The sequence below is a fragment of the Cynocephalus volans genome, chromosome 11 (assembly GCF_027409185.1).
Source record: "Cynocephalus volans isolate mCynVol1 chromosome 11, mCynVol1.pri, whole genome shotgun sequence".
NCBI classification, from domain to species: Eukaryota; Metazoa; Chordata; class Mammalia; order Dermoptera; family Cynocephalidae; genus Cynocephalus; species Cynocephalus volans.
The window spans coordinates 84,284,762-84,297,326 of NC_084470.1; the positions used below are offsets into that span (position 1 = coordinate 84,284,762).

A 12,565-nucleotide genomic window follows, 5' to 3' on the forward strand; every position below is an offset into this window, starting at 1 on the left:
AACTAAGTAAGTAGCACATGATTGGAGTCTATTGGAGATTCCAACTAACTGGATTTTCAAGAGGCAGACCCTGAAAGGATAATTTTTTGAAAGTGACTTATTGGAAGAGTTCTTAAGAGGAATCCATAGGAGAATGTGGAAGTGGGGCAGGGAAAGGAGAGTAGCCAGGCAGAGCATGAATCCCACAGAAGGTAAATTTGGCTCAATCCAGTAGAAGAACTAATTCAGATCACACCTAGAGTTGTCCCACTTCAGGGACATGGAAGCTGAAGTATTTACACCATGGCACCCAGTCAGTTATTGGTAAAGGGCTGCCTCTTAGGGTTATGTTAATTCCTAGATGCTTTTAGTTCTCTCTTTGTGAAAGTAAAGTTGGCTACAGTAGCTTGAGGACAGTCAACACAAAGAGATACCATGTTGAGGATGAAAGTACAATGAGATCTGGGGTGGATAAGGGATTAGAAAGAACATGGGTCAAACAATGACATTTTCTGCTACACTATGCCTATTGGAAAAGTCTATCTATAGAGGATACCCCTTTGTCCCATCAAGGGAAGGCATGTTTGTCCAGTGAGACTTCAGTGTTATCACTGAGTCCTTTTTCTTTGAGAAAGTCAGAATAATGGGGATTGGTTGGACTTGATCGCTTTGCCTCTACACAACTGAGGCACTTTAAATGTAGATCCACTTTTGCAGAATCCCAAATACCTAGGCTGTAAGGAGATGATCATACAATAGTAGTGAGGTCAGTATTGCCATGTAATTGGGCACATAGCTTCTGAGGCAAGTAAACCTGAAAATAAATCTCAGTTCCACCTCTTTTAGCTCTAGGATAAGTAAATGAAATTACATGTACATATTATACACGTATATAGCAGCTGGCACAGAGTTTTTGGTTAGTAAAGGGTACCTATTTGTTATGATATTATTATAATTATTATTGTAATAAATTTTAATTACTTAGGTATTTATTTATGTAAATAATTGACTTTGTCTTCATCAATATAAAGAACTAAGATGTAATTAGGATAAATACTCAATTTTTACTCAATTTTTTTGTCTTAATGTTTTAGGTTAAAAGCTTTTTCAGTTGGGTACTTTGCCTGTATTTGTCATAACATCAGAGATGCACTGTCATAAAAAGATAAAAAAGGATCAGGAATTCACATAAGTATGTGAGCTTCTATTTTTCTCTTTGTAAATAAATTTTCCTAGAAAATTTTTATTACACTGGTAATGCATTCTCATTGTAGGAAAATAATAGAAAATAGAAATAAGTAAAGAGAGGAAACTAAAAGACATTCACATCCCAAATACTCACAGATAACAACTCAAAAGTGTTCACATATGCAATACACGTATTTTTAAAAATTGAATATTACCACATATACTATAAAAAGATATTCAACAGCCTTTGTGACTATCTATGTGAACAAATGTTCTTCTAGAACTTCATTTTTATTGGTTTGATATCCCATAAAATGAATGAATAAGAAAACCAATTATATGAGAATAATTGTTGCCAGGAATATGCCAATTTACTAAAATGTCAACCTAAATTTGTGGTAAATAGCAAGGCTTTTTAAAAGGACAAAAACTACATTTATAATAATAATAATTCTTTTTGTTCTATGTTTACCAAAATTCAAGTTATAATGGTAACTCTATGATAATTCTGAGGAAAACAGATAAATCAAACATTGATTTGGGTCACATTTTCTCACAGATATATGTAAGTACATGATGTGATGTTCTGCACTTTATCTTCTCACACAGGAGGATGATAATTTTTTACCAATGAAAATTCAAGGGCTACATTCATTTTCTTGCTTTATTTGAAGCCTCTATACTGAGTCATCACCAATTTTCTGCAGTTGTTTACTGCTCAAACTCTACATATCTTTATTTATCAACACCTTTGCATGTGATTGGATGATTCTCCCACGTTACTTTTGTTGACTTGAAGAAATTCTGCATCTCTACAAGGTTTACAAATTGATTTTGTAAAATGAGTTACTATTATTATTATTATTAATTTGAAATATAATTAGAGTAGAAATTTTTAAATCATCTCAAAATGTATAAGGGAATAAAAAATGATTTAACAGTAGGAAAGGATATATGTTAATGTAAATAGGCTGGTGGGTCATTTTACAAATGACCAGTTTATTAGTCAATACTGTTCCTGTTTTTGCTTATAGACTGCATTTTCTTATATTATTCCTGGAATAGTGAGGCCTTCTACACCATGAATTTTACATTCATCCTTTATTGTTACACACTTGGTTGCGTATATCATAAAATTCATTTTTGTTAGATACCCATTTTAGGCTGAAAAAATAGATATTAGACTAAATTCCTATAAATAAAGGAACTCTACAATTCCTTTCTAATAGGAAACAGAATGCAATGTAAATTCATCTTTATTTTGTTATAAGTTTTTAAAATAGTATATAAATGAGTACATTCTTTTGAGGATCTTAGAGCCTATATTCCCAACTCATATGGATCTGTTTTATAGTGCTGATCTTCTTTGATAATTTAGCTCACCTATCAAATACGTCTTTAGTTACCTATTACACAAATTTATCTACACAGAAATCTACATTTTTGCCTTGTAATCTATAAGTATATGTAGAGCCTGCCTAGTCTGAAATGTCATGTCCTCACAAAGAATTTCCTTGACCACCATATTTCAATTGATATAATCTTGTTACTATCTCTGCACCCTGTTTCCTTTGTTTCAGTTATTGCAATTTGCAAATGTATTTGATTTTGCCACTAGTTTAGCGTGTGTTTTTCCACTAGTCTGCAGACAACATGAGGGCAGAGAATATGTCTGTTTTATTCACCAGTACATTCCCTGAACATAGCACAGTGACTTGAACATGGCAGGCACATAAGAAAGTGTTAAATAATGACTGGATGAATGAGTGGTGAATGATTGCATGAACTGAAAACTAGACACAATGTAATACATTAACTGAATTGTTTTCTTTGAGAGTTATTTTTAAAGATGCTCTTATTTTGTCATAAAGACTAAATCATCTTCTATTCTAACGAGGTATAACTGTTTAGTCCAGTCCCTGAAATTAGTTGGAGGAGGTTGGATGGAAGCCCATTGCCAGGGAAAATCAAGTACAGCAAATCCCAAGCTATCCTTGAAATCCCGAACTTTCAGCAAGAAGATGAAGGATTCTATGAGTGCATTGCAGGCAACCTTCGAGGAAGAAACCTTGCAAAGGGTCAACTCATTTTCTATGGTGAGCTAATATAATTTCAAAAAATATTTGGTAACACCCTTCACAGCAAATAGTGAAAGTCATTAGCATGTTGTGGAAAAGTGTCATGGGAGAAATAGGGAAGACACATTTCCAGGTTAGACTGCCTAATGCTATGATTAGTGAGTGGGAATGGCCATCTTTAAAATACAGCTTTAATTTTAGCATGGTCTATGCATGTTATTGTTTATTATAATTGCCTTGAAAATATCAGCAGTGTCATGTTAAAGCCATAAAAGTTTGTGATACAAGGAAGCATGGACTTCAATATATTTCCCATAAAACATTCATCAGCAGCCTACGGCAATCTTATAATTCTGAGTAGAATTTACAATTAAAGGAGAAAAATGATAGGAAAAACATAATATTGTATGGTAGTTTACAGTATTTATTTCTATTTCCCAGGCTTTTAATCTACCCATATGTAGGTAATAGAAAAATAAGTTTATCTTGTCATTAAAAAATGTTTGCCTCAGTTACCAGACTCTCTCATGAACTTAAAAGAGATGAACACACGTATTATATAAAACTTGTCTTTATGTCTTCTTTCATGCAGTCCGAACTACAAACTTGGATGAAATCCACCCCCCTTTTTTTGCATCAACTAAATCATAAAATATACCTCAGAATTATCAAAATGTTGAGTGCTTTTCAAATATCCTTAACTTCTTTGGTAAATTCAATATATCTGCGGTAGAGAATTTTTAACACCATATTTATACATGGCTGAATATACTTTTCTATGTGACATGTTTATATGTGATATGTTTACAATCGATGATGAAATAATTAGAGAATTAATAACTTCTTAGGATAATCTGAAAAGTCTAGAATAGTGTAATTACCTCCTAGAAACACTGATTGAATGTCCTGTGGGTAGACCATGTTGTTCTTTCATTATATTATTTTTAATTTCCTTTAAAATTTCCAATTTTAACTTGGAATAAAGACTACTATTTTATATATAGACTATGATATCCTGCTCACTATTCCCCTACAGTTTCAGCAATGCTAGCCAAGAAAAAAAAAATATTCTTTGTAATAGTACCTATTTCTTAAAGGAAAAAGTTTTTGGAATTTTACATCCTTTGCAAATAAAATAGTAAGAACACAATTGGGAGTTTGTAGGAGAACTAAGATATTAAAGGCTTAGACTAGTTTTTAATAGATATTTCCCATTTTTCTATTTAATAGACAAAGATATAATCAAGAGATGAACCAGACCACAAAGATATCTATAAAATGTAAATAAATTAAAAAGTACTTTCCTTTACATTGATACAGCAACTATTAGCTTAAATAGAAATTTTGAAAATGCAAATTTATATAATTCTTACAATAATCTTAAGAGGTAGAAATAATTTTCAGTGATATTCTAGGCAAGAAACCTTAGATGGATTGAGCAAAAGCTCATTGTTAATGGTTATTGGATCCAAGATCTGAACCTTGAAGAGTCTTCTATCTTAGTGGAGGTGGTTGCTGCAATGGGAGAACCCTGGACATCAGACAGATGGGTTTTATATTGTACACCATTTCAAATCTTCTTCTTACTTCTAACTCTAACCACTGCTAAAGTGACCAGTTCAGCACTATGTTTTGTAGGTATAACCTGAAAGAGTCTTGTCTCAGGTGCCACACCAAGTAAATCTTGTTTCCTGCTCAGGGTTTTTTCTTTGGGCCCTTCAAGAGCCTACTCAACACTTAAGCATGTACATCCATGGGGTGTTAGTAGTTTATCCCTGCACTACCCTTAGATGACTGTGGATAGGAACTGTGGATGAGAACCAATGAATAAATACTTCCTCTTTCTTTCTTGGTAGACAGTTTATAAAGACTCCTTAGAAGTATACATGAGGTGGAGTAAAAATGATCCATGGTGGTAGCCAATTCAATAACTCATCCTTGTGTTAACATTCTTTCTTTCCCTGTTGACTGTTCCTTTTTTGATACCCTGCTCATAGGCTAGCATTCTCATATGAACACCCTGAACACAAGCCCTTCACTGAGGCTCTGTTTTCAGGTGTCAGGTTTTGGCTTTTCGGTTCTCTATGTCGTTTTGAGAAAGTTACCTAACATCTCTGTGAAAATCCACTCCAAAAGATTGTAGGGAGAATTAAGTGCAATTACACATGTAAAACACCTCTTTATCATAGCCTGAGATCCCAAGGGAAGACCCATACATTCCTACATATCCAAGGACAGAACTAAATACAGGAGAGAGATTAATTGGCATATTCAGTCAGTTTCCAATCATCTTTACAGAAGAAATACTATTTTTAAAACATTTAATTTATAACCCTCCTGTTTCCGTGAATGATAGTGAGGATAATACCACCTTACCTTCACATCAATTATACCAGGTGGTTTTTGCCTCAGTACTATGAAGAACTTTCTCAGATCAGAATGTAAGTTTTTGAAAAACTTATGCCCTACTACTAAACCTGTATACAACTCCAAAAGTTTTCATTCCCTGTCAAGAATTTTATTTAGAAAAAAAAAAAAAAAAAACTGGATCATCATCTCACGAAAATGTGATAAGGCTCATATTTGGTTTATGCTTCAAGCTATTGAGTTGAAATTGTGGCTGATATAGGTACACTTACTTTAAGTTAGTTTAGGCCAAAATAGTCAGCAAACTTTTGCCTGCAGAGGTTTCAGATTTGGTACACATTTTCTAACTTGACCTAGGTAATAATATTTAGCATGGAATTATTCTTTGGCACTGTTCTGCATTTTGACCTATTACTACAACTCCCAAATTGTTATACAGGTGCAGCAAAATGACAGATGACAAATATTTAACTTGAGCCAAATGCCCAATGATATTTGCATCAGAATTTCTGTCACCCCACATTAAAGCTCCTGCATTTTCCTTCCATCAAATCATGTGTGTGCAGTCCAACTGGACCCAGTTGGCTTTGGCCTTCTGATTTCTACAGCTCTTGGAATGTAGAATAATGTTTTGGATAATTGCCTTGCCAAACAATTGCTCTTGCCTTTTTTGAAACAGCCCCTCCAGAATGGGAACTGAAAATCCAAAATACATACCTCTCTATCTATGACAGCTTGTTTTGGGAATGCAAAGCTAGTGGAAAGCCAAACCCTTGGTACACCTGGTTAAAGAATGGTGAACGCCTCAACCCAGAGGTAAGCAACTATGTTAATATTAAAAATTCACCTACTCTGCTAGGTCAATTTTGTTACTGATAATAATGGTAACTAACAGTAACAGCTATTGATTATGGAGTGTTTAATATGTTCCAGGTAAGGAAGTATAACTGATTTATTTAATCTTTAAACAAACTCACAAGGTGGCTATTAATATTATCTCCATTTTTCAAATGAGAAAAATAAGGGCAGAGAAGACAAATAGCTTGCACGAGGTCACAGAGCTAGTCAATGATAGGTCTACATTCAAATATCAGTATCATCATCATCATAGCTAACATTTACAGAACTCTCACATGAGCCAGCCCCTCTGTTAAATATTTTTCCATGCATTATCTTATTTGTATCCTCATGACCTTATTATAGAGTTGCAATTATTATTCCTTTACATAGATGAAGAAAACGAGTTGCAGAGAGTTTAAGCCACTTGTCCAAGATCACGTAGCAGCTAGTAAATTTTAGAATTAGCCTTCTAAACTTTGTTTAATACCAGGACCCAAGCTCTTAGTCAATAATCAGTATCTTGCTTTTATAAAGCTGATGACTGGCTCTAACCCCATAGGAAAGTGAACTGAGGCAGTTATCCACATTTTTCAATCTAATACATACTTTCTTCTACAATATCCAGAAAATGAGACAGAGGGTTTTTTGCCATTAAGTAATCCAGATAATTGTGTTAATTGTCCATTTTACTTTGCACATGTAGGCATAGCCAGAGACACAAAGAACATCTGTTGTTTGCAAGCTGAACATAATGCTGTTCTTTGTTTCAGCTTAAGTGGAATTTTCCTCCTGTATGCCTTTTGCATATAACATTTTCTGTTTTCTCCAGCCTACTTTCATTATCCTTGGAGGACAGTAATAGGTACCTTGAAATATTTAGTTTTAAGTTTCATTTGTAGTATTAACTATTACATTATGCGCATTCAGAATTGTATTTCTGTACCCCAAATGGGACTCTCTAACAGATTTTGGCTATTTAAGCATGCTTTATATTAGGCTGCAGGAAGAAAGGATCTAGCTCTTCCAATTTCAGACTCAATTAGAAAACTATCACATTATCACATTTCAAGTCTTTTTCAGACCTTAAAATGGAAAGCCAAAGCAATATTCTAATAATGATATTTGCATCTAATATTATTGTCAGCCATGTTTTGGGGTATAATTAGGATGGTGAATTGTTCCATATATCATATATCATATAACAGCAAGTTAACTTGCAGTATATGCAAGGAATGCCAATTTTCAAAGAAATAAGAGAACTTAAAATATAATAATCACTAAAATTATAATAAGGATATTAACATTTTTTTTAAACTTCAGAAAGCTGCTCAGGATCTTGCAGTATATTAATACACCAAAGCACCAAATCTCATAGATATGCAGAAATGTTTATAATAGTATTCTGGTTAAGAGAATGCTTGCGTTAACATACTAGCATCTTTATATGCCTTTTCATTTATTAGGAGAGAATTCAAATAGAAAATGGGACACTAATCATAATGATGCTGAATGTGTCAGATTCTGGGGTCTACCAATGTGCTGCAGAAAACAAATATCAGATAATTTACGCAAACGCAGAATTGAGAGTTTTAGGTAAGTCATTTATTTATGACCAAAAATTCAAAATGACATTTTAGCAAGCTATGAGTACACATATTCTGAACCCAATATTTCTGCAAACTAGAAATTTATCTTCCTTGAAATAGTGGCAAATGCCTAAATTAGCTTTTTATAAAAATCCAATTTTTATAAAAAAAAAATTTTTTTTCACTGAGAAAAATAAAAAGCCGAATTTTAAAAGATGTGGTGATTCTTATGATCAAGAATTGAGTGGTTGCTATCAGAATACATGGCAAGTTTAACATAACATAAATTGAGGAATTCCCTTTGAGCTGAAATCAGAAGAAAAAGTAAACACAGTTCAGGTGAAGGACAGAGAAGCAACATCTGAAAAGTCCAGAAGCAAGAGAACATGGTATATGTGAAAGAAGTTCAATTCACTTGAACTTTAAACTAGAAATGGAGATTGGACACATGGATTTCAACATCCATGAAGTTGGAAAGGATTAGATGCACTCCAGGCAGTCTAATAATTCCTCACCCTCATGAAGTAGAATTTGTTTAACATCTATTTAGTGGGGACAAAGCTGGGACTGACAAAGATTTTTTTTTTTTTTTAATTTCTGTTCAACCCATCTTCCTCTAGAGAGTACAGACTACATTTTGCTAGTTAAAGTTTGCCTGAAGAAATCTGACTAGTGATATAGTATTTCTGATTTATTTCTGTGGTATTTCGTTGCTGTTTATATATATTCAAATTTAGGATCATTATCTTGGCTGCAATAGATTTCATGATTTTTCTAATCAGGGCTAAAAGTCCCTCTTCTGTCTCCTATGGAATCATCTTCACCCCCTTATTGTAAATGCTGTTAGAATGTGACTGTTTCCAACTTGCTTCCTCCCTACCGACTTGCTTTTGTTATTGCAATGACCACCACCAATGCAAAAATAAATTATATTTATGCAGCACATACTTTGGGCCAGGAACTATGGGGCTCTACAACTGTTATTTAATCCCTACACCAACTTCCTGAGGTTATCTACCACCATCTTCATTTTGCAAATGGAGACAGAGACTCCAAAGTGATAAGTCAATAACCAGCCCCATAGCATTTTGAGCAAAGTAGCTTAAAAAAGAATTTTGGCTACACATATTAGGTTCTATCCAGTGCAACAAGTTATCTCTTGGGTCACTACATGTTAATTAAGTGAGTAATTTAATAATTTTGTTTTCAATTTTGTTTTTAGCCTCACCTCCTGATTTCTCCAAAAATCCCATTAAAAAATATTCAGTTATCCAAGTTGGTGGGAATGTTGCTATCGAATGCAAACCAGTTGCTTTTCCCAGGGCAGCTATCTCCTGGAAAAGAGGAACAGAGAGCTTGAGACAAAATAAAAGGTAAACTAACTTTATTTTTTTTTAATTTTTTAAATATTTTGTAATATAACATCTTTACAATTTTCTAGATCTTCCGAAATTCCCTCCTTTATGATAAACTTTCAAAGGCATATCCAGAGATGCCAACATTTTTCCCATGATAGTAAAAACAAAAGGATCTTATAAAGCTAATACTTATTTGTATAATTTGGCTGCAATATCTTCAGTGCATGCACTTATAATAGATATATTTTTTAAAATCCTTTAAGAACTTTCTCTATATTCAGTTTGAAGGCTTTTCTCCAAGTCAGCCTGCTGAGAAATCAGTGAGAAGAACATTGCACAAAGGAGAGAGACACACATACACACACACCTGGTGTTGTGGTTTTTAAATAGTAACACAGGTGTTCACCCCATGACAAAATGAATTCACCACATGAAAAAATGGAGAGAGGTTCCCATAGAGAAAGAAGAGAGGTTTCCTTCCATAATGGATGCAGTTGGGAAATCCTAGATCAGCACTGGCATGTTTTCCAGGAGAGTTTGACAGAAAAAAACAGGTGTTTTTCTCTGCTTATAATACATTTCATTCCACTGTGCTGTAGAACCTTGTATACAAAAGGAACAACTAGACCACAGATGCAGCTCTCTTTTAATGACATGTATGTTACTGTGTGACCAAATACATAGTGAAATCCTGCTATGTATGGGCCATTGTGCTAATGATATGGAAATTGCCCCTTTAGTTCATTGAGCTCTTCTTCAACATCACATGTGCCATGAACTCATATGCATACTAGGGGCTATGGTTTGAATGTCCCCCAAGCTCATGTTGGCACTTAATGCCAATATGGTATTTGAGAGATGAGGCCTTTAAGAGGTGATGGGACCATCAGGGCTATGCCCTTATAAATGGATTAACCCATTCATGGAATAATGAGTTAACGAATGAGTGGTTTATCACAGGAGTGGCACTAATGGCTTTATAAGGCAAAGAAGCAGCACAGTAGTGCACTGTCTTGCTCTAGCCCCCCTCACCATGTGATACCCTGCACTGCCTTGGGATTTTGCTGAGAGCCTCCACCAAAAGAAAACCCTCACCAGATGTGTCCCCTGTACCTCAGATTTTTGGGCTTCCAAAACTGTAAGAAATAAATTTCACTTCGTTATACATGACTCAGTTTCATGTTTTCTGTTACAAGCAGCAGAAAACTGACTAATATACCAGGCCAGGCAGGTGAATTGCCAGGTGAAAGAAAGGACAACTACAGTGTGATGAAAATGGCAATCATCAGTCTTGGAAGAAGTGACTGTGAAAGACAGGAGCATGAGTTCCACACTTAAAAGGGACCATTACATCTCGGAATTCTGTCAACTATTATTTTGTGGGAAGATACATCCAGTGTTGTAGAACTTCCAAAATTTCAGGGAAAGCTAGAAACCTGGATTTTGGCATTGAATCTCCAAGCCAGAAAAAAAAAAAAATGCCCATAGGCTGGCTGCAGGGACATCATTTTGTCATTTCAAATCCCAAAATTGCACTTGAGGCCAAGGAAAAGAGAAAAAGGGGTTAGAGCAAATAAACTGAAAACAGGGACCTGTATTGGTCATGTAAAGTACTATCATGGTTCTATCCATGGCTTTGCAGACTCTCTCCATGAATGTGATGAGATACACAAGCCAGAGCCTTTTCTAGGGCATTCTTTCTTTTTTTATTCTCTCTTATCTCCAAATGTTTTTTATCCCTGGACCAAAGCTTTTCTCAGGACAGGAATCCTATCTGTTTTATTTTTCTATGCCCTGTGCCTTGGCACAGAACAAAAACTCAATAAACATCTGTAGAATGAATGAAGGAGTCAAAAAGGATAAATACACAAGGTGTTGCCAGCTTTACAGGCTATTCTTGGGGAACTGCCTCAAGACTTAAGAACAAATGCTTCAAAATGAATAAGAAAAGAAAGGTGAAATGAAACCTGTTGCTCTGGCCCTTTCCTCTGTGTACACTGCTTTGGAGATTGCTGCAGGTACTCTCAACAGATTTGGATGTGGGTTCTTTTTAAATGTTCCCTCTTTCATTTCGAAAATCTAATCAAGGTTTAAATACACTGCTGTGAAACAAGAAAACTCAAGAGATTCTGCAGTATCAAACACGACACTGTGTGAAGGATCTGGATAAATTGATTAGCTCTGCCTCATTCAATAAAGTGACTCTGAAGTTCTAACCTGAGGGGCAGAAATGACTGCCATTTACTTTTTGTAACCTTTAAAGACCAAAACACAAGGTTTGTGGAGAGGAGAAAGAAAAGGAATAGGATTTGGGTAAAGGTAAGAAAATGAGGGGAAAAAATGTGAAGAGCACAAGGGAAACTGCTTTTTAAAACAACTTTTCAGGGTTTTGTCTTGTTTTATTTTGTTTTGCCTATATAAGAATGAATTGGAGATCATTTTAGCCTCAGAACAGTTACTAGTTGTCATATCAGACTCAACATTGTCTTGTTTTGATGAAAGGACTTATTCCTGTGATTTCTATTTACAGATTATTCTTCCATAATTCTATCCTCTCATTGCTTTAGGAATTCGTTAGAAGTTTTAACAAAAAGAAAAACAAGCAAATCATCTTCTGAATGTGCGTCCTAAAAAAAATGATTCAGGGCAAATCATTTGTCTTCTGTAGACCTCCATTTGTAAAATGGATTTGAAGCATTTAATTTTCTTATAAGAGGAAAGAGAGTCAAATGGTCTCTTATAAACAAAATGCACTGGAAAAGAATTTGGAGAAAAAGGGAGACTTTATTTGGCAAACAATTTGCAAACCAGGGAAACTCATCCTTCAGTAAAAACAAAATTGTGCTCCACCAGAACAACAAGAGAGACTGTTGAATATAGCAAACATTCCCACCCAGGTTACAACTGAGGTCCTCTGTGCAAAGAGGGATTCAGGTTTGTTTAGTCCTGATTGGTTTGGCGTGTTACACAAAAGAGGGATTCTGACTTGCTAAATTCTGGCCAGTTAACACTTGACAGGTCATAGTCCATTGGTTAAGTTTAGGGGGCAGTGGTTGATAAGCAGCATAAAAAGGGACAGGTAGCGATCCCAAACATGGTATGTGTGCAGCCTCTAGTTAGCAAATGGCTACTTGACTCCAGTGTGAAGTTAGACCCAGTGAGCCACTTC

General features: G+C 34.8%; 1 protein-coding gene across 1 annotated transcript in view; it reads left to right on the forward strand.

Moving 5' to 3' along the window:
• The window catches only part of CNTN6 (contactin 6), a 161,481-nt gene that overhangs the window by 83,788 nt on the left and 65,128 nt on the right, over window positions 1-12,565 (forward strand). The window contains exons 7-10 of the mRNA XM_063113413.1: window positions 3,079-3,263; window positions 6,292-6,428; window positions 7,916-8,045; window positions 9,261-9,411. Of these exons, the coding sequence (XP_062969483.1) occupies window positions 3,079-3,263; window positions 6,292-6,428; window positions 7,916-8,045; window positions 9,261-9,411 (603 nt within the window). The remainder of the gene's footprint in view (window positions 1-3,078; window positions 3,264-6,291; window positions 6,429-7,915; window positions 8,046-9,260; window positions 9,412-12,565) is intronic.